This window comes from Capra hircus, chromosome 7, assembly GCF_001704415.2.
Source record: "Capra hircus breed San Clemente chromosome 7, ASM170441v1, whole genome shotgun sequence".
Classification (NCBI taxonomy): domain Eukaryota; kingdom Metazoa; phylum Chordata; class Mammalia; order Artiodactyla; family Bovidae; genus Capra; species Capra hircus.
In genome coordinates, this window is record NC_030814.1 from 58,866,558 (window position 1) to 58,890,668 (window position 24,111).

The 24,111-nt window shown below is 39.6% G+C and overlaps 1 protein-coding gene across 5 annotated transcripts in view; it reads right to left on the bottom strand.

Annotated features, from left to right (window-relative positions):
* The window catches only part of LOC102175120 (ankyrin repeat and KH domain-containing protein 1), a 107,708-nt gene extending 84,518 nt beyond the window's left edge, over positions 1 to 23,190 (bottom strand). For 3 of the 5 annotated variants that reach the window (XM_018050277.1, XM_018050276.1, XM_018050275.1), the window contains exon 1: positions 22,742 to 23,187. In XM_018050277.1, the coding sequence (XP_017905766.1) occupies positions 22,742 to 23,032 (291 nt within the window). In that variant the 5' untranslated portion in view covers positions 23,033 to 23,187. Of the gene's footprint in view, positions 1 to 22,741 lie in introns of all 5 variants that reach the window. The other 2 variants (XM_013965609.2, XM_018050278.1) reach the window with 2 other exon arrangements.

Below are 24,111 nucleotides of genomic sequence, written 5' to 3' on the forward strand. Positions count from 1 at the left end.
TACAGTTGCAATTTCAGACGAAATAATGACAAATTTAGCAAAGAGTTTTGCTAATACTGTAAGGCCCAATATAATCAGCAACACTGGAAATAATGGAATGAAAAGGCTATCCGCCCTGCCACAAAAACTTCAGATCCACAATCCTCTTCTCAAAAAAACATCAATGTTATCTTGGGATTTCTGAAGTTAATTAATTTCAATAAGCACAAGAGAGAACCATCAGGCTTTTCCTAATTCTCAGTTAAAGCTGAAGAAAATTAACTCCACTTTTGTGGTGATTGTTGTTATTTAGTTGCTCAATTGTGTCCAACTCTCTGCGACCCCGTGGACTGTAGCCTGCTAGGCAAGAATATTGGAATGAATTGCCACGTCCTTCTCTGGGGGATCTTTCCCACCGAGGGAATTGAACCAGAGGCTCCTGCTGCGTCTCCTGCATTGCAGGCAGATAGTACTCCACTCTGGTCAACCACAAAAACTTCATTTCTAAACCGTAGCTTTAATACTGAATCTATTATTTTTTAAAGTTTCTAAACATGGGAGAAAGGAAAGGAAATAATAGCTACCATTAAGTGCATTTTCCATATATTATTCCACTCAATCATCTTTTTTACTACTCAATGAAGTAGATTAACATCTTCATTTTAACTGAAATTCAGAAAAGTTAAAGAGACTTATCCAAGATGACATAACCATGAGCAGATCTGAAGCCATGTACTTCAGACTCCAAAGCTCACACCCTTTTCACCAGACTAAACTGTATTAAGTGACTGTTCTAAACAATGGAGTATGACTAAAACAATTACACACTAACCAAATACGCACTAAACAGAGAATCTACAAATATCATAATGTCAAAGTTTAAAAGTAAGAGCAATGTCAGGAAAAAAACCTTTAAATGTAATAAATTATCATGCCACAAAGTGTTCTTAGACAGACAAAGCATGATTTAATTATTTCTGGTAGCTACAACTACATTCTTTCCAACAAACAAATATATAACAAAATTTGTGCCACAATAGGTTTTTTTAAAAAGAGAAGATTGCTCACATACTCATTAGGAAAGTCACAAGGAATGAAGAACCTGGCAATGAAGTCCAAGAAAATCTAAATGTTGAAAGTAGAAATATCGTATCTCCCCTATCATAATAAACAGGTAAGACTGAGGTTAGAGAGAAGTCCTGGCTTCTGCTCATTACCCTAAATAAAAAATAAGCATCAAACACTCCAAAGAAATACTTGATTTGAGTAAGTTAAAAAGAGCCTCAAACACCCATAAACTTCCAATTCATACCAATAATGGGAGGAGAGCATAATGACTAAGAGCAAGGAGTCTTAAAACACTAGCCCACTGTTGACAGTGCCATCTTAGCTAACTCGTTTTACTGCTCTTAGCCTCATTTTCCTCAGCTTATAAAATAAGGATAATAGTAGTAACCACATCACAGGGTTATTGATGATTAAGCAAGACACTATATATAAAACTGCACAGCAGTACTTACTTACCACATGGTAACCACTCAACAAATATAAGCTGTTATTATTACTATTAATTTTACCATTTTTATTATTAAGGTCAGTTTATCTCTTACTCTCTACTCCACAAAAATATAAAATCCATTACATTGTCTTAGGCTAACAAGTAATCTGAGCATATTAAACACTATACATATATATTCAAGATACACTGGCTTATTAAATCCAACATTTAATAAGTACCTACTATGTGCCAGACATTCTACTACATACAGGGAACATAAAAATAAATGACATGATTCCTGCTCATAAAACAGATAATCAAATAAATGCAATAAAGTACTAAAGATGCTGTTTAACAGGGAGTTATATATGGACAACATGGGAACACAGAGGAAGGAAGAAATGGTCAGTTCCAGCTGGGGCAGTAATGAAGGAAATCAAAGTTGATGATCTGGAACAAGAAAGTATCCAACAGGATGGGGAAGAGGGCCACTGTAACAGCTGCATAGCAGTAGTTATAAGCATGGGTTTTATATTCCAAGAAACCTGATTCAAACCCTGGCTCCATTATTACTAGATGTATAACTCTGTGCATGTTATATAAAGTCTCTAAGCTTCAGTTTCCTCATCTATAAATTGGGAATATCACTTTCTTCATATGATAGCTGCAAAGTTTATTTTAGAATATAAAGGTAAGCATTTAGTTCAGTGGACAATAAAAACTCAGCATGTAGGAACTATTATCCTGATACTAGAAGCCAAAGCAGTGAAGTAATTTACTCCGGACTTTTAATAGCTTGATATGTTCAGAGAACTACAGCAAATTTGGTATGGCTGAAATATAAAAAGCAAATAAAGGAGGATACAGCAAGGAAAGAAACAGAAACCAAATCCTAAATAACCTGGTATGCCATACCAAGGAATTTGATTTATCCTTTATCTAAGGAATGGGAAGGCTTTTTGCCAAAGGAGTGACATGACTGAACTGGCATTAGACAATTTACTGTGATAGCAGGGTAGAGAATTAGAGGTTTAACCATAGAGGTATTGAATAGATAGAGCCAGGTATTACTACAGTAAATATAAGCGAAAGATGATGGTTTGCTTTACAGCAGAAGCAATGAGAATACAGAGAAAGAAACAAATAAACAAGATGTTAAGAAAGAAACTACAGGATTCAGTGCCTGTTTGGATGTGTGTGGTAAGAAACAGCAGATGCAAATTCCAAGGTTTCTAACTACACTGACTAGTTTAAGGGCAATGCAATTTACAGGTGGGGGGAGGGCGGGGTAGAGGGGAAAGTGACGAGTTCAGTTTTAGGACTTGAATCTGAGATGTTTATGGAACATACATACAGTAGGCAGTAGGAAATGCTCCTAGACTACTAAAATAGGTAAAAGAGGGAAACCACACAGGTATCTAAGAGAAAAAAGCTCCTATGAGAGTGAAGTACAAATGCCAAAAGCTCTGGAGCAGAACATGCTTGGAGAGCTCACAGAACATAATGTAGTAGTTGTGGTTTTGCTCAAAGGTCTTATGCTAATGAAATTTGTATCCTTTCATTTTAAATCACTGTCCCTTTAAACTTGTCACTTAAAGCCCATCAAACTCCTGAAAACACCCAAACATCAACCTTTATCGTGATCATCCAACTAACACAGGGCAATGATCCCTATACCGAGGTAAGGATTTCAGGCTGTCACAAGACTAGGAAAATATTAAATGAGGTTATGCAATTAAGGTACACATGCCTTGAACAAACACTCAAATATAATCTGTTACTATGTAAAAGTAGTTTAGAAGGGGAAATATAATTTGTATAAATACTTTACCTTGTTCTCACATTTCTCTGAAATGTTCATGTTCCTGAAAAGCCTGATGTCTTTAAGGGTAGGCACAACATTTTTTCATCTTTGTAATCTAATCTTAAAGCCCAGAACAAAGCTTAACAATTAGCAGGTTCTAGTTAAATTTCTGTGGAATCTGCAATGCCAATCAGAATTCTTAAACAGAGTGCCAAGGGTTCTAATCTGAAAGATATAATTTTATTATGTAAGATGTGAGTTCATGAAAGAGGCCCTACCCCAAACTAAACATTGCTTTTCCTCAGTAGAGACTGAGAACATGCTTTTAACAGATTAACAAGGAGATAATACACAGTAGTAAGTACTTTTGATAATGTATTTTTATATTATTCAAAATTTTGTGGGGGAAAGGGTAGTAATGGGTCAAATCCATGCTGCTGATTTAAGTATAGCCTTAAATAATAATCTCTATAAGCCAAAAGAAAATAAACTTTTCTTTGCTGTCAGTCAAGTCCCAAGCACATCAGGTACTAAAAGATAGTATACATTCTCACTATTCAGAGCCACACTAACTAGTAAATTAACATAATTGGGACCATTTGGGCAGTAATATCTAAGATTTGTTTGTGTAATAACACAGGTGATAACACTGGCTTGGGTGTCAAGCTAATAGTATGGTCCTCGAATACTGAATTCATACCTCTTAAACAACTGTCAGAAGATACCAGATGCAAACACTCTAATCGTCATGTTTTACATTTTATTCCATTTACCTGTTTATTATTCTGGAAAAAGAAATTCTGTCCATATTCCTCTTGCAGGCTATATACAGTCCACATCAGATGCACTTAGACTACAACTATTCAAACTAACCACCTCCTTCCTCTTCAAGTCTGTCTCCTCTCAAATATATACCCAGTGTCTTTCTGGGAGGGGATGTATAAGAAGACACTACAACAACTTGTTCTTCTGATAGCTTGCAAACACAGGTTTAATCGTAAGAGTTCCCAACCATCCACCTTCAGTGTATACAAGAGGAGCAGAAATTTCAAGAGATGAACATTATTAATGGAGAAGGGGTTGGTTTTGTGTGTGATCACGAATTCTGTAGCATACAAAACACCCTCTATTAAGCCTCTTCTGAAGACTAGATAAAGAACAAGAACATATCTAGTAACCCAGAAAGGCCAAAAGAATCTCGAAAAAACAACAAAATGGAAGACTTACACTTTCCAATTTCAAAACGTACTACAAAAAACTATAGTAATCAAGACAGTATGGAACTGGCATAAGACATACAGAACAGTGGAATAAAACAGAAATAAACATTCCAAAAATAAACCATTATAAGTCAAACGAATTCTGAAAAGTGGGCTAAGACACTTCAATGGAGAAAGAAATGTCTTCTCAACAAATGGTGCTGGGACAATTAGATATCTACATTCAGAAGAATGAGGTTAGACCTCTATCTCACATCTATAAGATCTCAAAATGGGTCTCCCCAGGTGGGTCAGTGGTTTAAGCATCTACCTGCCAATGCAGGGGACACAGGTTCCATCTCTGCTGTAGCAAGATTCCAGATGCCATGGGGCAACTAAGCCTGTGTACCACAACTATTAAGCCCACACTCTGAAGCCCCCGAACCACAACTACTGAAGCCCATGAGCCCTAGAGCCTATGTTCTCTGCAAGAAAAGAAGCCACCGCAACGAGAAGCTATGTACCACAACGAGAAGCTGTGTACCACAACTACAGAGGAGCCCGCACTCGTCACAACTAGAGAAAGTCCACACACAGACACACAGACCCAGTTCAGTTCAGTTCAGTTTCAGACACTCAGTCGTGTCCGACTCTTTGCGACCCCATAAATCACAACACGCCAGGCTTCCCTGTCCACCACCAACTCCCGGAGTTCACTCAGACTCACATCCATCGAGTCAGTGATGCCATCCAGCCATCTCATCCTCTGTCGTCCCCTTCTCCTCCTGCCCCCAATCCCTCCCAGCATCAGAGTCTTTTCCAAGGAGTCAACTCTTCGCATGAGGTGCCCAAAGTACCGGAGTAGAGCCAAAAATAATTTCTTCAAATCTCAAAATGGATCAAAGACCCAAATGTAAGAGCTTAAAGTATAAAACTCTTAGAAGAAAAGAAGCAAACAAGAGTTAATCTTCATAACTCAGAATTATGCAATGGTCTCTTAGACATGACACCAAATACAGAAGCAACAAAAGAAAGAATAGGTAAATATAAAAACTGGGCCCAACCAAAGACTTTAAATTTAATGGCACAATCAAGAAAATGAAAGATAACCGACAGAATGGAAGAAAATATTTCAAAATCATGTATCTGATAAGGGACAGTATCCAGAATACAAGGGGTTTTTTCCCCTAAAAACAAACAAACATAATTCAACAATAAAAAGATAATCCAACCAAGAAATGGGGAAAAGATATGAAAAAACACTTTTCCAAAGACATACAATATTGCATAGGAACCTGGATGTCAGGGCCATGAATCAAGGCAAATTGGAAGTGGTCAAACAAGAGATGGCAAGCGTGAATGTCGACATTCTAGTAATCAGCGAACTAAAATGGACTGGAATGGGTGAATTTAACCCAAATGACCATTATATCTACTACTGCGGGCAGGAATCCCTCAGAAGAAATGGAGTAGCCATCATGGTCAACAAAAGAGTCCGAAAAGCAGTACTTGGATGCAATCTCAAAAAATCTCTGTTCGTCTCCAAGACAAACCATTCAATATCACAGTGATCCAAGTCTATGCCCCAACCAGTAATGCTGAAGAAACTGAAGTTGAACGGTTTTATGAAGACCTACAAGACCTTTTAGAACTAACACTCAAAAAAGATGTCCCTTTAACATAGGCAAAACACTCTCAGACATAAATCACAGCAGGATCCTCTATGATCCACCTCCCAGAATTCTGGAAATAAAAGCAAAAATAAACAAATGGGATCTAATTAAAATTAAAAGCTTCTGCACAACAAAGGAAAATATAAGCAAGGTGAAAAGACAGCCTTCTGAATGGGAGAAAATAATAGCAAATGAAGCAACTGACAAACTAATCTCAAAAACATACAAGCAACTTATGCAGCTCAATTCCAGAAAAATAAACGACCCAATCAAAAAATGGGCCAAAGAACTAAATAGACATTTCTCCAAAGAAGACATATGGATGGCTAACAAACACATGAGAAGATGCTCAACATCACTCATTATTAGAGAAATGCAAATCAAAACCACAATGAGGTACCACTTCACACCAGTCAGAATGGCCGCGATCCAAAAATCTGCAAGCAATAAATGCTGGAGAGGGTGTGGAGAAAAGGGAACCCTCCTACACTGTTGGTGGGAATGCAAACTAGTGCAACCACTATGGAGAACAGTGTGGAGATTCCTTAAAAAATTGCAAATAGAACTACCTTATGACCCAGCAATCCCACTGCTGGGCATACACACCGAGGAAACCAGAATTGAAAGAGACACATGTACCCCAATGTTCACTGCAGCACTGTTTATAATAGCCAGGACATGGAAACAACCTAGATGTCCATCAGCAGATGAATGGATAACAAAGCTGTGGTACATATACACAATGGAGTATTACTCAGCCGTTAAAAAGAATTCATTTGAATCAGTTCTAATGAGATGGATGAAACTGGAGCCGATTATACAGAGTGAAGTAAGCCAGAAAGAAAAACACCAATACAGTATACTAACACATATATATGGAATTTAGAAAGATGGCAATGACGACCCTGTATGCAAGACAGCAAAAAAGACACAGATGTGTATAACGGACTTTCGGACTCAGAGGGAGAGGGAGAGGGTGGGATGATTTGGGAGAATGGCATTCTAACATGTATACTATCATGTAAGAATTGAATCGCCAGTCTATGTCTGACGCAGGATACAGCATGCTTGGGGCTGGTGCATGGGGATGATCCAGAGAGATGTTATGGGGAGGGAGGTGGGAGGGGGTTCATGTTTGGGAACGCAGGTAAGAATTAAAAGATTTTAAAATTTAAAAAATGAAAAACTAAAAAAAAAAAAAAAGATGTCCTTTTCATTATAGGGGACTGGAATGCAAAAGTAGGAAGTCAAGAAACACCTGGAGTAACAGGCAAATTTAGCCTTGGAATGCAGAATGAAGCAGGGCAAAGACTAATAGAGTTTTGCCAAGAAAATGCACTGGTCATTGCAAACACCCCCTTCCAACAACACAAGAAAAGACTCTACACATGGACATCACTAGATGGTCAACACCAAAATCAGATTGATTATATTCTTTGGAGCCAAAGATGGAGAAGCTCTATACAGTCAACAAAAACAAGACCAGGAGCTGACTGTGGCTCAGATCATGAACTCCTTATTACCAAATTGACTCAAATTGAAGAAAGTAGGGAAAACCGCTAGACCATTCAGGTATGACCTAAATCAAATCCCTTATGATTATACAGTAGAAGTGAGAAATAGATTTAAGGGCCTAGATCTGATAGAGTGCCTGATGAACTATGGAATGAGTTTGTGACATTGTACAGGAGACAGGGATCAAGACTATCCCCATGGAAAAGAAATGCAAAAAACCAAAATGGCTGTCTGGGGAGGCCTTACAAATAGCTGTGAAAAGAGGAGAGGTGAAAAGCAAGGGAGAAAAGGAAAGATATAAGCATCTGAATGCAGAGTTCCAAAGAATAGCAAGAAGAGATAAGAAAGCCTTCTTCAGCGATCAATGCAAAGAAATAGAGGAAAACAACACAATGGGAAAGACTAGAGATCTCTTCAAGAAAATTAGAGATACCAAGGGAACATTTCATGCAAAGATGGGCTCAATAAAGGACAGAAATGGTATGGACCTAACAGAAGCAGAAGGTATTAAGAAGAGGTGGCAAGAATACACGGAAGAAATGTACAAAAAAGATCTTCATGACCAAGATAATCATGATGATGTGATCACTAATCTAGAGCCAGACATCTTGGAAAGTGAAGTCAAGTGGGCCTTAGAAAGCATCACTATGAACAAAGCTAGTGGAGGTGATGGAATTCCAGTTGAGCTATTTCAAATCCTAAAAGATGATGCTGTGACAGTGCTGCACTCAATATGCCAGCAAATTTGGAAAACTCAGCAGTGGCCACAGGACTGGAAAAGGTCAGTTTTCATTCCAATTCCAAAGAAAGGCAATGCAAAAGAATGCTCAAACTACCACACAATTGCACTCATCTCACATGCTAGTAAAGTAATGCTCAAAATTCTCCAAGCCAGGCTTCAGCAATACATGAACCGTGAACTTCCTGATGTTCAAGTTGGTTTTAGAAAAGGCAGAGGAAACAGAGATCAAATTGCCAACATCTGCTGGATCATGGAAAAAGCAAGAGAGTTCCAGAAAAACATCTATTTCTGCTTTATTGACTAGGCCAAAGCCTTTGACTGTGTGGATCACAATAAACTGTGGAAAATTCTGAAAGAGATGGGAATACCAGACCACCTGACCTGCCTCTTGAGAAATCTGTATGCAGGTCAGGAAGCAACAGTTAGAACTGGACATGGAACAACAGACTGGTTCCAAATAGGAAAAGGACTACGTCAAGACTGTATATTGTCACCCTGCTTATTTAACTTATATGCAGACTACATCATGAGAAACACTGGACTGGAAGAAACACAAGCTGCAATCAAGATTGCCGGGAGAAATATCAAGAACCTCAGATATGCAGATGACACCACCCTTATGGCAGAAAGTGAAGAGGAGCTAAAAAGCCTCCTGATGAAAGTGAGAGAGGAGAGTGAAAATTGTGACTTAACGCTCAACATTCAGAAAACAAAGATCATGGCATCCAGTCCCATCACTTCATGGGAAATAGATGGGGAAACAGTGGAAACAGTGTCAGACTTTATTTTCTGGGCTCCAAAATCACTGCAGATGGTGATTGCAGCCATGAAATTAGAAGACGCTTACTCCTTGGAAGAAAAGTTATGACCAACCTAGATAATATATTTAAAAGCAGAGACATTACTTTGCGGACTAAGGTCCGTCTAGTCAAGGCTAAGGTTTTTCCTGTGGTCCTGTATGGGTGTGAGAGTTGGACTGTGAAGAAGGCTGAGTGCCGAAGAATTGATGCTTTTGAACTGTGGTGTTGGAGAAGACTCTTCAGAGTCCCTTGGACTGCAAGGAGATCCAACCAGTCCATTCTGAAGGAGATCAACCCTGGGATTTCTTTGGAAGGAATGATGCTAAAGCTGAAGCTCCAGTACTTTGGCCACCTCATGCGAAGAGCTGATTCATTGGAAAAGACTCTGATGCTGGGAGGGGTTGGGGGCAGGAGGAGAAGGGGACGACAGAGGATGAGATGGCTGGATGGCATCACGGACTCGATGGATGTGAGTCTGAGTGAACTCTGGGAGATGGTGATGGACAGGGAGGCCTGGTGTGCTGTGATTCATGGGGTCGCAAAGAGTCAGACATGACTGAGCGACTAAACTGAACTGAACTGAACTGAAAGACATATAAATGGACAATAATACATGAAAAGATGCAGCTTCACTAGTCACTGGGGAAATGCAAATCAAAGCCACAACAATCTCCATACCCACTAGGATGGCTACTAAAAAAATGTTAGCAAAGATGTGGAGAAACTGGAACCCTTATATACTGTTGGTGGGAATGTAAAGTCATGAAGTTGCTACAGAAAACAGCCTGGTAGCTTCTCAGAAAATAAAACAGTTACGATATGATCAAGGTATACACGCAAGGGAAATGAAAAGATATCGTCATAAAAAACTTGCATACCAATGTTCATAGTATCATAATTTATAATAGTCAAAAGATAGAAATAATCGAAACATCATCAACCAGTGAACAAAATGTTGTATATCCACAAAACATTTCAATTTAGTACTGGCACATGATAAAGTGAAAGTGAAAGTCATTCAGTTATGTCCAACTCTTTGCATCCCCATGGACTAGACAGTCCATGGAATTCTCCAGGCCAGAATACTGGAGTGGGTAGCTGTTCCCTTCTCCAGGGGATCTTTCCAACCCAGGGATCGAACCCAGGTCTCCAACATTGCAGGCGGATTCTTCCGAGATCAGACGAGATCAGGTGCATTCAGGGTGGTATAGCCGTAGACTGCAGGTGGATTCTTTACCAGCTGAGCCACCAGGAAAGCCCGATACGTGATACAACATGTAGAAATCTTGAAAACAATATAATAAGTGAAAGACGTGAACACAAAAAATCACATATTGTTTGATTCCATTTATACGAAATTCCCAGACTAGACAAATCCAGAGAGACAGAAAATAGATTAGTGATTACCAAAAGCTGCAGGGACAGCAGAATGGGAAACGCCTGCTGATGGGTACAAGGCTTTGTTTGGGGTGTTGAAAATGTTTTAAAATAGATAATGGTAAAAAAAAAAAAAAAATAGATAATGGTGAAGGTTGTACAATTCTGTGAATATATTTAAAAACAACTGAAATTGTATAATTTAAAGAGTGAATTCTATACTATGTGAATTCTATTTCAATTTTTTCAACTTTAGGAATGTGAATTTGAAAAATACTTTTGAAATTTGTTATATTTCCTATCTTGATAAATACACTGTGGTTATATAAGAGAATGCCTTTGTTGTTAGGAAAGGTATATTAAAGAATTTAAGGGTAAAAAAGGCATGATGTATGCAAACTACTTTCAAGTTATGCAGAAAATAAATCTGAGAGAGAGACAGAAGGATACAGGAATGGGATACAATGAACACAACTGGTCTGTCTGGACAAAGGTTATATGGGAGGAGTTCTTTGTACTATTCTTGCAACTTTCTAGTAAGTTTGAAATTATATCAAAATAAAAGGTAGCAAAAAAGAGAGGGAGAATATATCCTTGGTATCTGCTCTTTGATAATGATACTTTGTGTCGCATGTCATTCAATTTAGCAACTGTACATTTTTTAAAAGGCAAAATCAGAAATTTAGCAGAATAGGTAAACATGAGAAAAAAAATCAATTAGAAGCTGATTAAGTGCTACAAGTACAGTGTACCACTCAAGGTATCAACTGACATGGCCTTTACTTTCTGACTCAGATTTCATAAAATGCCTATAAGAAAACTTTAAAATTCTACATTATTAAAGAAAATACTACAGGTTCATTTATCTAGATTTAATACCAGATCAAGATAATTTTTTCAAAACTGAACTCACCTCTAGTGATAAAAAGAAGAAAAATTACTATTTCTAGCATTTAATCAGTATGTGAAGCACTGTGATCAATCACAAATTAGTTAATATGAGGACAAACTGGGAAAAAAAACCCACCATATTAAAGAAACATCTACTTACAGGACAGTATTCCACATGAACTGGATTCAATGGCTTTGGGAAGACATTAGTGAAAGTTCATTGAGTCTTTGAATGTTTTGTCAATCTCAAGCTTTTTGATTTGCTAATATCAACTGTGGTGAATCAATTAAGTAAGATCTGTACTCAAACTTGTTCTCATAAAGCAATCTACAGATTCAGTGCAATCCCTATCAAAATCCTACAGCATTTTTCACAGAAATACAAAGACCGATCCTAAAATTCACATGTAATCTTAAGGACACATGACTAGTCAAAACAATCTTGCTGCTGCTGCTAAGTCACTTCAGTCGTGTCTGATTCTGTGCGACCCCATACAGCAGCCCACCCAGTTCCTGGGGTTCTCCAGGCAAGAATACCAGAATGGATTGCCATTTCCTTCTCCAATGCGTGCATGCATGCTAAGTCACTTCAGTCGTGTCTGACTCTGTGTGACCCTATGGACAGCAGCCCACCAGGCTCCTCTGTCCACAGGATTCTCTAGGCAAGAATACTGGAGTGGGTTGCCATTTCCTTCTCCAAAAACAATCTTGATAAAAGAACAAAGTTGGAGGACTAATGCTGCCTGATTTCAAAACTTAACTACAAAAACTACAGCAATCAATACAGGGCAATACTGGTATAAAGTCAGTCATAAAAACCAAAGAAATAGAACAGAAAGTCCAGAAAAAACCCTCCCCTATATGACCAATTAATTTCAACAAGGATGTCAGGGCCATTCAAAGGAGAAATTATAGTCATTTCAACAAATGGTGCAGGAAAAACTGGATATCCACAAACTAAGGAATACAGTTAAGATTTACACCATATACAAAAATCAACTCAAAATGGCTCAAAGATCTAAATGTAAGAGCTAACAGTTTAAAATTCTTAGAAGAAAACATTGGGAAAAAAATCTTCAAGACATTGGATTTGGCAACAACTTTACGGATATGAAAGGGCTTCCCCAGTGGCTCAGGGGTAAAGAATCTGCCTGTAATGCAGGAGTTGCAGGTTTGACCCCTGGGTCGGGAAGATGCCCTGGAGGAGGGCATGGCAACCCACTCCAGTATTTTTGCCTGGAGAATTCCATGGGCAATGGAGCCTGGCAGGCTACAGTCCATAGTGTCTCAAAGAGTTGGACATAACTGATCAACTTTCACTTTCACTTCCCAATTAGACTGGAAGATCTATGAAGGCCAAGATTCATGATTATCTTTTTCACCATTGTTTATACCCAGTTGTTCTGCACAGTGCCTGACATACACTAGATGGTCAGTAAATAGCTACTGAATGGAGAACAGTGTAAGTGAGACTAAAGCAACTTAGCACACATGCACGTTATGGATACGAAATCAAAAGCACAGACAATAAAGGAAAAAATTAGATAAACTGATCATCTAAATTAAAACTTTTCTAAAAATACTTTTATTTATTAATTTGGCTGTGTGGGATCCTAGTTGGGGTGTGGGACCTATCTTTGCTGCAGCACGCAGGATCTTTCAGGTGCAGCACTTTCTAGTTGCAATACGTGGGATTCAGTTCCCCAGTGGGAAATGAACTCAGGTCCCCTGCATTGGGAGCTCAGAGTCTTAGCCACTGGACTACCAGGGAAGTCCCTAAAATAAAACCTTCAATCCCTGGTTGCAGAACTAAGGATCCCACGTGCCGCTGGGCAACCAAGCTCCTGCACAGCAATTACTGAGCCCGAGTGCTCTGGAGATCGTATGCCACAACTACAGCAGGCTTGCCCCAACAAAAGATCTTGCATGATGCAACAAATACCCCACGTGCCAAAACAGACTCAATGCAGTCAAATAAATAATATTACAACTGTTTAAGCAAAAAAGGGCAACAGAGTAAAAAGGCAACCAATGGAATGTGAGAAATATGTGTAAATTATATATATATATATATATATATATATATATATATATATATATATGAGATAAGGGATCAACATCCAAAGAACTCCTACAATTAATGAAAAAACGACTCAACTAAACATGAGCAAAGGAGGAATCTCCCTGGCAATCCAGTGGTTAGGACTCAGCACTTTCATTGTGGGGGTGGGTGGGGCCAGTTCCATCCCTGGTCAGGGAACTAAGATCCCACAAATTACACAATGTGGCCAAAAAAAGGGCAAAGGATCTGAATAGACATCTCGCCAAAGAAGAGATACAAATGGCCAAGAAGCACATGAAAAGATGTTCAATATCACTAATTTTTAGGGAAATACAAATCAAAACCACACTCATTAGGACGACTAGTCTCAAAATCAAAAACAAGAAGATTGGCTAGAATATGGAGAAACTGGAAACCTTGTGCTTTGCGAGTGGGAATGTAAAATGGTACAGCTGCTATGGAAAGCAGTACTGTGGTTCCTCAAAAACTTAAAAATAGAATCAACAGATGATCCAGCAATCCCACTTCTAGGTATTATACCAGAAAAGAATCAAAAGCAGGGACTCACAAAGGTATTTGTACACCCATGTTCACAGCAGCATATTCACAAAAGCCAAAAGGTAGAGAAGCAATCCAAGTGCCCATCAACAGATGAATGAATAAACAAAAATGTTATATACCTAACAACAGAATAGTATTCAGTTAAGTTTCACACAAGCTTCCCCCCTCACTCAGAGGGTAAAGAATTTGCCTGCAAAGCAGGAGACCTGGGTTTGATCCCTGGGTTGGGAAGATTCCTTGGAGGAGGACATGGCAACCCACTCTAGTATTCTTGCCTGAAGAACCCCCATGGACAGAGGAGTCTGGTGGGCTACAGTCCATGGGGTCGCAATGAGTCAGACACAACTGAACGACTAAGCACAGCACAAGTTTCACACATGCTGTAAACATAGATGAACCCTGAAGACACTATGCTAGGTAAAATAAGCCAATCACCAAAAGCAGAAAAACTGATTGATTTCACTTATTTGAGATACCTAGAGTAGACAAATCACAGAAAAGGAAGGTAACTGTGATTATTAAGGGGCTGGAGAAGGGAGGACAGGGCGTTACTGCTTAATGGGTACAGAGTTTCAGTTTTGGAAGATGAAAAGGTTTTGGAAATGGCTAGTGGTAATGGTTGCACAACAATGTGAATGTACTTATAACCACTTTAAAATGGTTAAAATGGTAAATTTTTTGTTTTTCTGGTAGTTGGGTGGTTAAGACTTCCTGCTTCCACCACAGGGGATGTAAGTTCCATCCCTGGTCTAGGAACTAAGATCCCACATGCTGCTCAGTGTGGCAAAAAAGTAGGTAAATTTTCTTTTGCACATATTTTAAAACAATTTTTTTTAGTCCTTTTCTTCTTTGTTAAGTGTGTAAAAAGGAGTCCTCATTTTACAAACTCAAATCAGACAAGTATATGAGGGTATATAATTGGCATATTTATAAGCTGGAGCCAACAAAAAACTCACTGTACACACAATCCAAAATACATTTGTCTGTATATTTACATAGTAACTCCTACAAAGTAAATACAAAGTTAATTCTCATCACTTTAGTTTAGTACACATGTGATACATGTACTGAAACATATACAAACATATTTAAAACAAAGGAAGTTTTTTTCAACCAGAACATCAAAGGCAACTTTTTTCAACTCAAGTACCAATTCATTATTTTCTGCAAATATACAGCAAGATTAATTTTAATGGTTCTGTTCAGTTTAGTAAGTTATGTATATGCTCCTGGAATATAGCCAAAGTTTTAGATTTTAATTTCTAAGGTAACAGTACTTGTGACTTTGTTGTTTAGTCACTAAGTCATGCTCGACTCTTTTGCCACCCCAGGGACTGACTGTACACAGCTCACTGGGCTCCTCTCTCCATGGATTTCTCAGGCAAGAATACTAGAGTGGGTTGCCATTTCCCACTTCCTTCTTCACAACTGGGGGAAAAAAAGAAGGTTAAAATGGTGAATTTTGTTGTTTTACCACAATTTTAAAAACTGTTTGCAACCTAACTGTCCTCATCATATAGCATCATAACAAACTTAATAAACTGTTCTGTTCAGCTCTTTGGTTCCTGGGGCTAATCCCTGGGAGTTTACTTGCTTTTTTTCAAAACTGCAAACTAATGCAGGTGAATCAAAACATTAGGATACAGTGGGATATCTACATAAAAACAAACAAAAAGACCCATTTTTACTAACAAAAGCAGCATCCATTAAGGGGAAAACTTTGTGAGAACAGAAGGATATATAGTGGAGGAAGAGCATAATGTACTCTTTGATAAACTGTTGCTAAATTTCAGCTTATCAAATAAAAAAGCTTTATATACAACTTTACTTTCCTCCTGGTTTAGGTAAAGTTGACCAGAAAAAAAGGTAAACCTGTCAACCATCATAAGGCAAATGATCTTCATTCACAAGAACTGTACACTGTAAGTAACTATAAGACAGCACACAGATTTTAATTTTTACAAATTAAAACCAATGTTTCCTATAGTGGCAAAGGTGCAAAGTTGGGTATCTGCCTTTCTATATTGGTACTTTTAATATTTAATTCTCTTAAAATGAATAATGAGAAGGCCTGAACTTTTCAAGTTTAAGCTCAATGACAAAATTACCTTAAAGTTGTGTTCCTCTGATCCCCAATGGTACACCTTTGACTGCCTTCTTTAAAATATATTGATTCACATGGCAGTCATTAATTTCATTATATAACATAAAAGCTTTTCAACAAGGTCAACTACAGATTATATGCTAGTTTGAGACATGTGTTTCTTAAGTAAGTGTTAGTTGCTCAGTGGTGTCAGACTCTTTGTGACCCCATGGACTGTAGTCCACCAGGCTCCTCTTGTCCATGGAATTCTCCGAGCAGAATACTGGAGTGGGTTGCCATGTCCTTCTCCAAGGGATCTTCCCAAAAGGGACAAAACCTGGGATTCTGGCATTGCAGGCAGATCGTTTATCATCTGAGCCACCAGGGAAGCTCATAGGCATTTCTTAAGCAATTAATTATTAATAAATTCATGCATCAGAAGAGAAATAGTCAGCAGGACAATACAGCAGTTAACTACAATAGGAGTTACATGACCTATTTTCTACTATAAATTAGCCGTGTGATCCTGAGCAAATTATTCAGATCAATGGTTCCCAGACTTTTGAGGCTTTACCCAGAGTCCTAACATGAACTTTCCAATTTGATATTTTGTCAAACACAGATATTTTAAAAATTAATTTTCGTAACAGTACAAAGGACATTAACTCAAAATAGAAAAAAGTGGGAAAAGATTGCTTTATGAGAATTTCACTACATTGTCCTTATTTTTCTGATTTCATTATAGATTCATAAAACTTCAATAGAGATTAAGCAAGTAATTACTGGAGGCAGAGCACTGGTAACCAAAAACTTTGCCTAGTTCTTAATGTGAAATAGCATGAGTTCCGGATTCAAATCCTAGCTTTATCGATTTCTAGCTGTATAAATAACACTAACCATTTTTGTTGCTTTCTGGATTGATCATTTCTTTGAACCTACATTTATTCATCTATGAAAGTGTAGATAATACCCACCTCAAACGGATGTTGAGTGATTAAATAAAATAAGCGAAGTATATATTATGGTGTGTGTGTTAGTCGCTCAAGTCGTGTCTGATTCTTTGGGACCCCATGGACTGTAGCCCGCCAGGCTCCTCTGTCCATTGAAATCCCCAGGCAAGAATACTGGAGTGAGTTGCATTCCCTTCTCCAGGGTATCTTCCTGACTCAGGGATTGAACCTGGGGTCTCCCACATTATGGATAGATTCTTTACTGTCTGAGCCACCTGGGAAACCCTTATGTAATATGGTATTGGAATATAATAAGCATTCAATAAATGGTAGCAGTTACCTAAAAATGAGATGAGATAGGACTATCACCAAGATTCTGTGACTATACAGACAAGCAACAGGAGAGGAAAATTGTAAATAATAATGTCCAAGAAGATAAGCTGGAAGAGTTCATATATAGCGCATTGAAAAAAAGATAAAGAATTTATTAAAACTTTGGTTCCATAGGAAGGCAAATTTTGCAAAAAAAAAAAAAAGAGTAGACTTCTCATTTCTTTTCTTTTTACTTGCCAACTCAAGACTAATACTAAAATTTTATTTATCTTATCTCATTGAATCAGAAGGCCAGAGCTGATTTTCAGAGGTCATCATTCTACCACCAGATAGGCTCAGAAAAGAATGAGCCTAAACTCATCTCCAAAGCTTCATTCTTAACATGTTTTACCACTTTGATTAGATAAAAAGTCTAAATTCTTATCAAATTCACCATTTAAAAATCTCACATGAATAGTATGTTATCTTTTGTATAACAATGGGGAAAATAAAACTACACACTTATATTTCTATAATGATATTCTGAAAGGACATCAAGACATTAGAAGTATAAAGGGCAGGTCAAGACCTTTTTACTGTGTTTGCATTAGTCTAAAGAACTATGCAAATATAAATCACCTATCAAAATGTACTAAATAATAACCAAAAGAAAATCTCTACATACTTCAAGTTTCACAACAAGGTTTTCCTCTACCCATACCTAGTCAACTCTGTTTTGACCTACCATTCATACAACCATACTCATCAATGAATCATTTTATGTCAAGTCTGAAGGCTTTATAGAATGAAACTTGTGCAAGGTTGGTACTCATGTAATATAAAAAATTTGTTATTTTCATAATATTATTTTTTTTCCTTCAATTGACATTCTCATATCTCCAAAATTTCCTCACTAGAATACAAAGGTATATTTCCTATTTTATCACTGTATGTGTGTGTGTGAGCTCAATCGTGTCCGACTCTTTACGACCCCATGGACTGTAGCCCACCAGGCTCCTCTGTCCACTTGATTTTCCAAGCAAGAACAGGGGAGTGGGTTGCCATTTCCTGTTCCAGCGGATCTTCCCAACCCAGGGATTGAACCTGAATCTCTTGCATGTCCTGCATTTGTAGGTGGGTTCTTTACCACTGTGCCACCTGGAAAACCCCGTTTTATCACTACTGCTGATAATTTATGGAATAAAGCCTTTCTACCTTTAACAAAGTCCCCATAAAGGTTTTTTAGAAATTCATTTTCATGGGCAATAAATGAAGTTTTCAAAAACAACATAATATTTTAAAGTTTCCTAAAATTATAAATTTATCATGGAAAATTTATAACATTAAACCTGTCAGTACCCTCCCTCTTTCAATTTCTCTCTTGTTCAGTTATGAACATAAGCCCTGAGATGTTATTCAAAGCAGTGACTCACCTTGTTTACCTGAACTTTGAATATAGAGTGCTGATGACAAAATTGATATCCCAGATAAGAGTGGGCCTCTAGACCAGTGATTCTCAACCAGGGGTGATTTTGCCCCCAAAGACATTTGGCTTTGTCTAAGGTCATTTTGGGGCTTCCCTGGTGGCTCAGTAGTAAGGAAAGAATCCACCTGCCAAGCAGGAGACACAGATTCGATCCCTGGATGGGCAAGATCCCTTGGAGAAGGAAATGGCAACCCACTCAAGTGTTCTTGCCTGGAAAATCCCATGGACAGAGAAGTCTGGCAGGCTACAGTCCATGGAGTTGCAAAAAGACATGAACACAACTTAGTGACTAAACAACAACGAAGGACATTTTTAGCTGTCACAATTAGGTGTGTTCTACCAGCATCCAGTGGGTAAAGGACAGGGATACTGCTAAAGTCAGGAGAGCCCCTCACAACAAAGAATTAATACAGCTTCAAATTTCGATACGTTGCAGTTGAGAAACTTTGCTCCACACAGTAGACTGTAAATAACCCTAAAGGAAATGATCCATCTCCTATTAGAGAAAATCAGAAGGAACCTCTGTATGGTGTGTGCGTTTGACTCTTAACATAATTTTCAGGGAAAAAAAAAATTCCCTACAAAGCTTTTGCTATAATTTGCTATAAAATGTTAAACCCAATTTCCTTTTGCTTTTACCTGATTGTAAATATAGCATCTGCCTCAGATAAAAAAGCCTCAACAATGCTTTCTAATTGCAATGATTTCTAATGTCTAATCTTTTAAGTGTGTATAGGAACAGGTAAACATATACGCATTGGCTTATATAGGCCTAGAAATTTTACTGAAAGGAAAACTGTAATACTCATTACCTCTGAGTGGGATCTGAAAGGTCAGTAGGGTGAGGAGAACTTTTTACTTTTCATAGTATATCTACTATCTACACTGTTGAACTTTTAACCGTAAGGTATTACTTTATTATTTTTTTAATTTTAAAAGGAAGATGTCACACACGTATACATACAGTATATGCATACATTCTTAACACAGAAAAATTAAAGGTCATAAACCTCACCAACACCCTCTCTTTAGAAATTTATTTTCCTTTTACCTTACTTTAAAAAAATATTACAAATCTAAAATTAACATTTAAAAATTGGTTTTTAAATAATTTTCAACGAATTCAGGGCAAGTTCTGACTCCTCTGTTCAAGGCCCTTGACAGCTAATGAACATGCTCAACATGTCTGAAGAAATACAAAACAGGTATCCACCCCAATGTTTAAAGCAACAAGAATCAATTCTAACAGAAGAAATTTACAAAAAGATCCAAGCCCCTTCTTCAAACTAAAAGGTCTTTTGACTCAGCCAGCAAGAGAAAGTACCTTGTTTTTTTTTTCTCAGATGTAGGCTCTAGCAATGAATAGAAAAGAGATCCTTAAAGTATTTATATCTTTGTATACCAAATATACACTGCCTACTCAAAACCCTTCAGCTAATTCTAGAGCAAATGCTCTAAGCCTCCATATTTCTTATTCATTTCTCACCTAGTCCAGCCCCACTAGGGGAACAAGACAAACTTCACTCACAAACTCTTCTCTCTGAATGACTACATTCTAAATATTTGGTTCTAAAACATCTAGGTATAATGAAAATTAAAATTCTACTATTATTCATCAAATGCCAGTTGGGTGTTTTTTGAAGAATATTATTTATGATCTTTTTACACTAAATGAAACTCAAAGGTAATAAAAAGGGAGAAGATTATCATCTTGTCAGAGAAAAATGAGAAAATCCAAGAAATCTGCTTGAGAAAAAAAGGTCATTTCACTCACAAAGGCACAGACTATACCCAACCACACATTCAACATACACTAGATATTCCAGGAATTTCTTTTTTATATGATATGGATGAAGAGGACATAAAAACAAAATTTCCTTTCTTCTTAGGTTAAGAAAGAATCTCTATGCATATTGAGCATTATCTTAGACTAGGCTCAAGTTTGTGGGTACTCTAGAAATCTCTATCCAAAAGTGATGTCTACCTATATACACTTAATATCTAAATCCTTTAAGCATAGAAAATTTAGGAGAATAAGAGGTTCTTCTACCATTAGCCTAAGTGGCTGAAGGAATCATGAATAATTTCTATAACACCAAAGAAAATCACACAAAAGGTGTGAATTCTGCTCACAGCTTTAACAGCCTGGTGTGGAGACTCCAAATGAAACAATCTATGTGTGTGAACAAGTCTTGCAAAATTGGTTACTTCAAAAGCTCATTTCTCCAGATATAACACACAAGCCCATAGAGTTAGAGATTCATAACTATGGAGGCTCACTAGCACTCTACCTCTGAAGAAATTTAAGACTACTACTGAAGTAAAAACAAATGTGTGATCTCTCACTTCATCAGTGACAACTGTGCAAAAATTGTTCAGAAAATCAAGAACATCATCCTTCTATCACATTCAGACCAAAGCAAACTTTTTCAGTCTAACAAGTTTCAAAGAAAAACAGACTCTAATCTTTACTTCCTAGGTAAAAAGTAACTATATTCTAGGTTCATCTCTCATCAATTTTCATTCAAAGTCTAAATGAAAGTCTTCCACAAGCCCAGGAGTGGAAGTGCTCCAGAGACACTCTCCGTAACTGCCTACTCAAAATCCTGTACCACCTTGGCTTAGAAGTTACTTCTCTTATACTGAAATTCAAAGATAGAGACATTCAAGGAACTGTCTCCTTTACAACCCACAAAGTTTATTCCATCAAGAATGGTAAGACTGCACTAACTGTATTCTACAACCCACAAATACAGTTTCTCCTTATTCCTCTCAATACAACAGCCAGGACAGTTGTACATACACAGAAGCCCCTGTACTTTAAGACTAAGATCAGAGATTAAAATAACTGGTCATAGGGGATGAACCAGGCACCTTAGAATCAAAATAGAATACTCTGAGCTCTTAGAACAACAGTCACCACAGGACAGAACTATAACAAAGCCATAGTCAGGGGGAGAAAGTACAAATGTAAAATATCTCCTTTAGCCCTACAGCCCAAAAGTTGATGCCTCCCATTCCAGGTTGCCCAGACCTAAAAATGTCCAGTATGCGCCTAACAGCTGAAAGGAATGAAGGTCCTGATAACAAATTTCCCTCACTGCAAAAGGTTTCCAAAGAGGAGCTCATTTTCTCCAAGCCTAAAAATCTCCAGAGTTCAGCTATCCAGCTGTTGCGAGGCCCAAACAAGCACTGGAACCTTCTCTTCCTGTCTAACTTCACACAGTCCCAGGTGCAAGGACCCACGTGATTTTTCAGCGCAAAAGCAGAGAGCTCCTTAGTACACCTGTCTCAGACCAAACTGGAATTAAGAACCCTCCTTTAGCACACAAGTAAGGCATAAGGCAAATAATGCCCAATCCTTCAACTCAGAGGAGAGACACAGTACAGTGGCAACGCTCTTTACGCAAGGCAGCCCTCTCTGTCTGTCTGTCTCTCACCCTCACCCTCTCTCTGTCCGGCTCTCTCAGTACCAAGGGCAGGGACTCTGGCAAGACCCCGCCCCCACCCCCGTCTCCAAAGCGGGGTGGGCGGGAGGTGCCCGAGGAGTCCCGCTTCCCGCGCGAAGCTCAGAGACCAAAGGACTCCCTATTGTGGGTCTATGGATGGTGACGGGAACCGGTCCGACTCGAGCCAAAGAGTAAGCCGAGGGCGCACTAGGCCCGCACCGCCGCCACTGCAGCCAGGGAGCCGATCGCTGACAGTGAACGACTCCATCTGGGCAGCGGGAGGGTGGCCCGAGACCTGTGCCGGCCCAGAGAGAATTCGTGCCTCAAGCTGTGTAGAAAGCAGGGGTCCTAGAGCCGTACCTCGGACACCTCGTCCTCGTCGCTACCAGAGGCACCACCTCCACCCCCGGTCCTCAGGACAGCAGCCGCCAACTTGAAATCCAGCGCCGCGTCCCCTCCGCCTGCACCGCTGCTGCCGCCACCGATTCCCGGAGCCGGCCCGGCCTCCCCAAAGAGTCTCACAGTGCGGATTCCCAGCCCGACCCCTCCCGGCGGAGGCGGCTCCGAGGCCCCGGCTGGGGCGGATCGCGGAGCCACCGAGTCCAAGTCCTCCTCAAAGGAGGTGCCGCCGCCTCCGCCGTCGGTCAGCATGGTTCGCACGCGGAGCCGGAGACGCTGCCGAGTCACTCGCGGCCGCGGCCACCGCCGCCGCCGATCCCGGGAACGAGAGAAGCAGCAGGAGGAAGAAGCGTCTCCTTCCCCCCGTCCCAGCAGCGCCACTAACTTCTCACTGCCTAACCTGCTGCCTCCCGCCCCCCACACTCGCCACTGGCTGCAGCTCTCCAGCGGCTGCAGATCATTGGTCAAAGCGACCCGTCGCTCAGGCTCTTCGTCACGCGCTGCTCGCTGGCTCGCGGCCCTCAAGCTGCGTTGACCCGCGCAGGCCTAGGCGGTTGCGAACACCCGCCTCCTGTTCCCCACGCGCCGACTTCCGGTCTTTTTCTATGTCTATTGGCCAGTTTCTCTGACTATCGCCTCACGACCTTAAAATGGATTAGTTGGCCTTGTGGTCAGTCACAATGACCCTAGACAATGAGAAACTTCATTGGTGACATAAAGTGTCGGTCACTTTGTCACAGGACGTCGCGTGGTACAATTGGTCAGTAAGGATACGATTCATCCCGCCCCCATCTGAGGTGACGGGAAAGGGTTGGGGAATTTCCACTCTTGATTAAAATGACGGCTGCAGTGACGACCTGCAAGAATTGGTGAGATTTGGAGTGAATTCACCCAGGGCTTAGTAAGGCTCTTACGTCAAGTGTGCAAGAGGCAAGGAGGTAACGCAGCTCCCACCTGTCGCTCTCCGCCAGGCGCGGAGAGTTCCTGCACGGGGATTGGAGGGAAGAAGCTATCAGTCTCAGCTAGGCTCCACCTTCCTGCCAATCCCTGGTTGGACAAGCGGTGCGTCAGTCACTAGAGAGGTCGCCTCCTCTGGGACAGGTGAGGGTGTATAAACTCAGCTTCAGTCTCTTTGGGTGGGAGTGGGGGATTACGACCGGAGAGTGAGCGGGGACGTTCCGGCTGCGTGTCACCTGCCTTTCCGAGCGGAGCCTAGATCGCCGAGCTGAGGGACCCAAAGAGGCTGCTGAGGATGACCGCCGGGAGGAGATTCGGCGGGCCTGCCTGCCTGGACGTGGTTGGGCGCGGCTGTTCTACAACCTGCGGGCGGG